This window comes from Caloenas nicobarica, chromosome 28 (assembly GCF_036013445.1).
Source record: "Caloenas nicobarica isolate bCalNic1 chromosome 28, bCalNic1.hap1, whole genome shotgun sequence".
Taxonomy (NCBI): domain Eukaryota; kingdom Metazoa; phylum Chordata; class Aves; order Columbiformes; family Columbidae; genus Caloenas; species Caloenas nicobarica.
This window is the reverse complement of record NC_088272.1, coordinates 2,991,857-2,993,778: the sequence shown is the minus strand read 5'-3', so window position 1 is coordinate 2,993,778 and position 1,922 is coordinate 2,991,857. Positions and strand designations below refer to the sequence as shown.

Below are 1,922 nucleotides of genomic sequence, written 5' to 3'. Positions count from 1 at the left end.
CTTCCTCCTCCTGGCGTTCACAGACACACGGGAGCTGCAGCTCTTGCACTTCTGGCTCTTCCTGGGCATCTACCTGGCTGCCCTCCTGGGCAACGGCCTCATCATCACCACCATAGCCTGTGACCAGCACCTCCACACCCCCATGTACTTCTTCCTGCTCAACCTCGCCCTCCTCGACCTGGGCTCCATCTCCACCACTGTCCCCAAGTCCATGGCCAATTTGCTCTGGGACACCAGGAACATCTCCTACATAGGATGTGCTGCCCAGGTCTCTCAGTTTGTCTTTTTCATTTCAGCAGAGTATTATCTTCTCACCGTCATGTCCTACGACCGCTACGTTGCCATCTGCAAACCCCTGCACTACGGGACCCTCCTGGACAGCAGAGCTTGTGTCCACATGGCAGCAGCTGCCTGGGCCAGTGGGTTTCTCAATGCTCTGCTGCACACGGCCAATACATTTTCACTGCCACTGTGCAAGGGCAATGCCCTGCACCAGTTCTTCTGTGAAATCCCCCAGATCCTCAAGCTCTCCTGCTCAGATGCCTACCTCAGGGAAGCTGGGCTTCTTGTGGTTAGTATCTGTTTATCATTTGGGTGTTTTGTGTTCATCGTGCTTTCCGATGTGCAGATCTTGAGGGCCGTGCTGAGGATCCCCTCTGAGCAGGGACGGCACAAAGCCTTCTCCACATGCCTCCCTCACCTGGCCGTGGTCTCCCTGTTTGTCAGCACTGGCATGTTTGCCTACCTGAAGCCCCCCTCCATCTCCTCCCCATCCCTGGACCTGGTGGTGTCTGTTCTGTACTCAGTGGTGCCTCCAGCAGTGAACCCCCTCATCTACAGCATGAGGAACCAGGAGCTCAAAGATGCCCTGTGGAAACTCATATCTTACTGTTTTCTGAAGCAATAAACTGCCCATCTGCTTCTGAATAGGAATTGTAATGTAACTAATTAGAGATCCAGCCTGTCATCTGTATTATATGTTATTGATTGTTTTTTTATTGTGATAATGTTGTCATCTCCTTTCTAATTCTCTCTCTGCTTTTCTTTCATAACCACTAGTGTAAATCAGGAGCCGTGCTCTCTTTGCCTTTAAACAAAATAAATGTGTCTGTAGTGACTTGTTTTTCATTATATCCTTCCTGCAAGGCCTGTTTGGTGCTGCAGGGACAGTTTCTGTGTGCATGGGAGGAGGGGAAAAGAGTCCAGCCTGGCAGCACTGCCAGGGAGCAGCAGCGCTTGGCCTTGCAGAGCTGTTCTCGTTCCACTCCCACACTCTCCTTCTCATCCCTTGTGTTGGTGCAAGGCCTGAGTGCTCTGGCAGCCTGGTCACCGTCCTGCTGTGTGTGAGTCCTGTGAGCGCAGGCAGGGACAGGCAATGGGCACTGCTGTGACAGAGCTGGCCTCTGTAACAGTACTTCTATAAAGAAGAGTGATCTCCTCAGGGCAGTGCCGGAAGGCTTAGGTCTTCTTACAAACCTTCTCTCAAAAACTTGCCCACGAAAGTGGCCACAGATGCAAACAGCAGGGTACAGCTGCACAGTGTGTGTGTGCAGGGCTGGGCACACAGCAGTGTCCTCTCACAGCCAGGCCTCCTGCCAGAGACCTGCAGGACCAGCAGAGCAGGGGCTGGGCTGTGCCCCTGTGCACTGGACACCCCTTCAGAAGGAGCTTCAGGTCAATCATCATGGACTGGCCCCTCACAACAACCCTTTCCCACCCTGTCCTCTCACCCCAGCTCACAGAGGTTGCTCTTCCCTCCATGGATGGACACCGAATGAGTAGGTCAGCAGTCCGTGCTTGCGTTGTATAGGCGAAATGTAAGCACGCACATCATGTATCTGAGGCGACACGAACAAGAGTGAACACAAACACTATCAACAATTCCTTCTGGTTCCACGATGGCCTGTGGCACAGACAAGATC

General features: G+C 53.0%; 1 protein-coding gene across 1 annotated transcript; it reads left to right on the top strand.

Moving 5' to 3' along the window:
• Positions 1–355: 355 nt before the first annotated feature.
• LOC135999375 (olfactory receptor 14J1-like) lies at positions 356–939 on the top strand (the record flags this gene model as incomplete). The annotated part of the gene is made up of 2 exons (XM_065652931.1): positions 356–817; positions 931–939. Coding segments are annotated over 2 exons (471 nt in total), but the record flags the coding sequence as incomplete, so codon positions are not given.
• Positions 940–1,922: the final 983 nt, after the last annotated feature.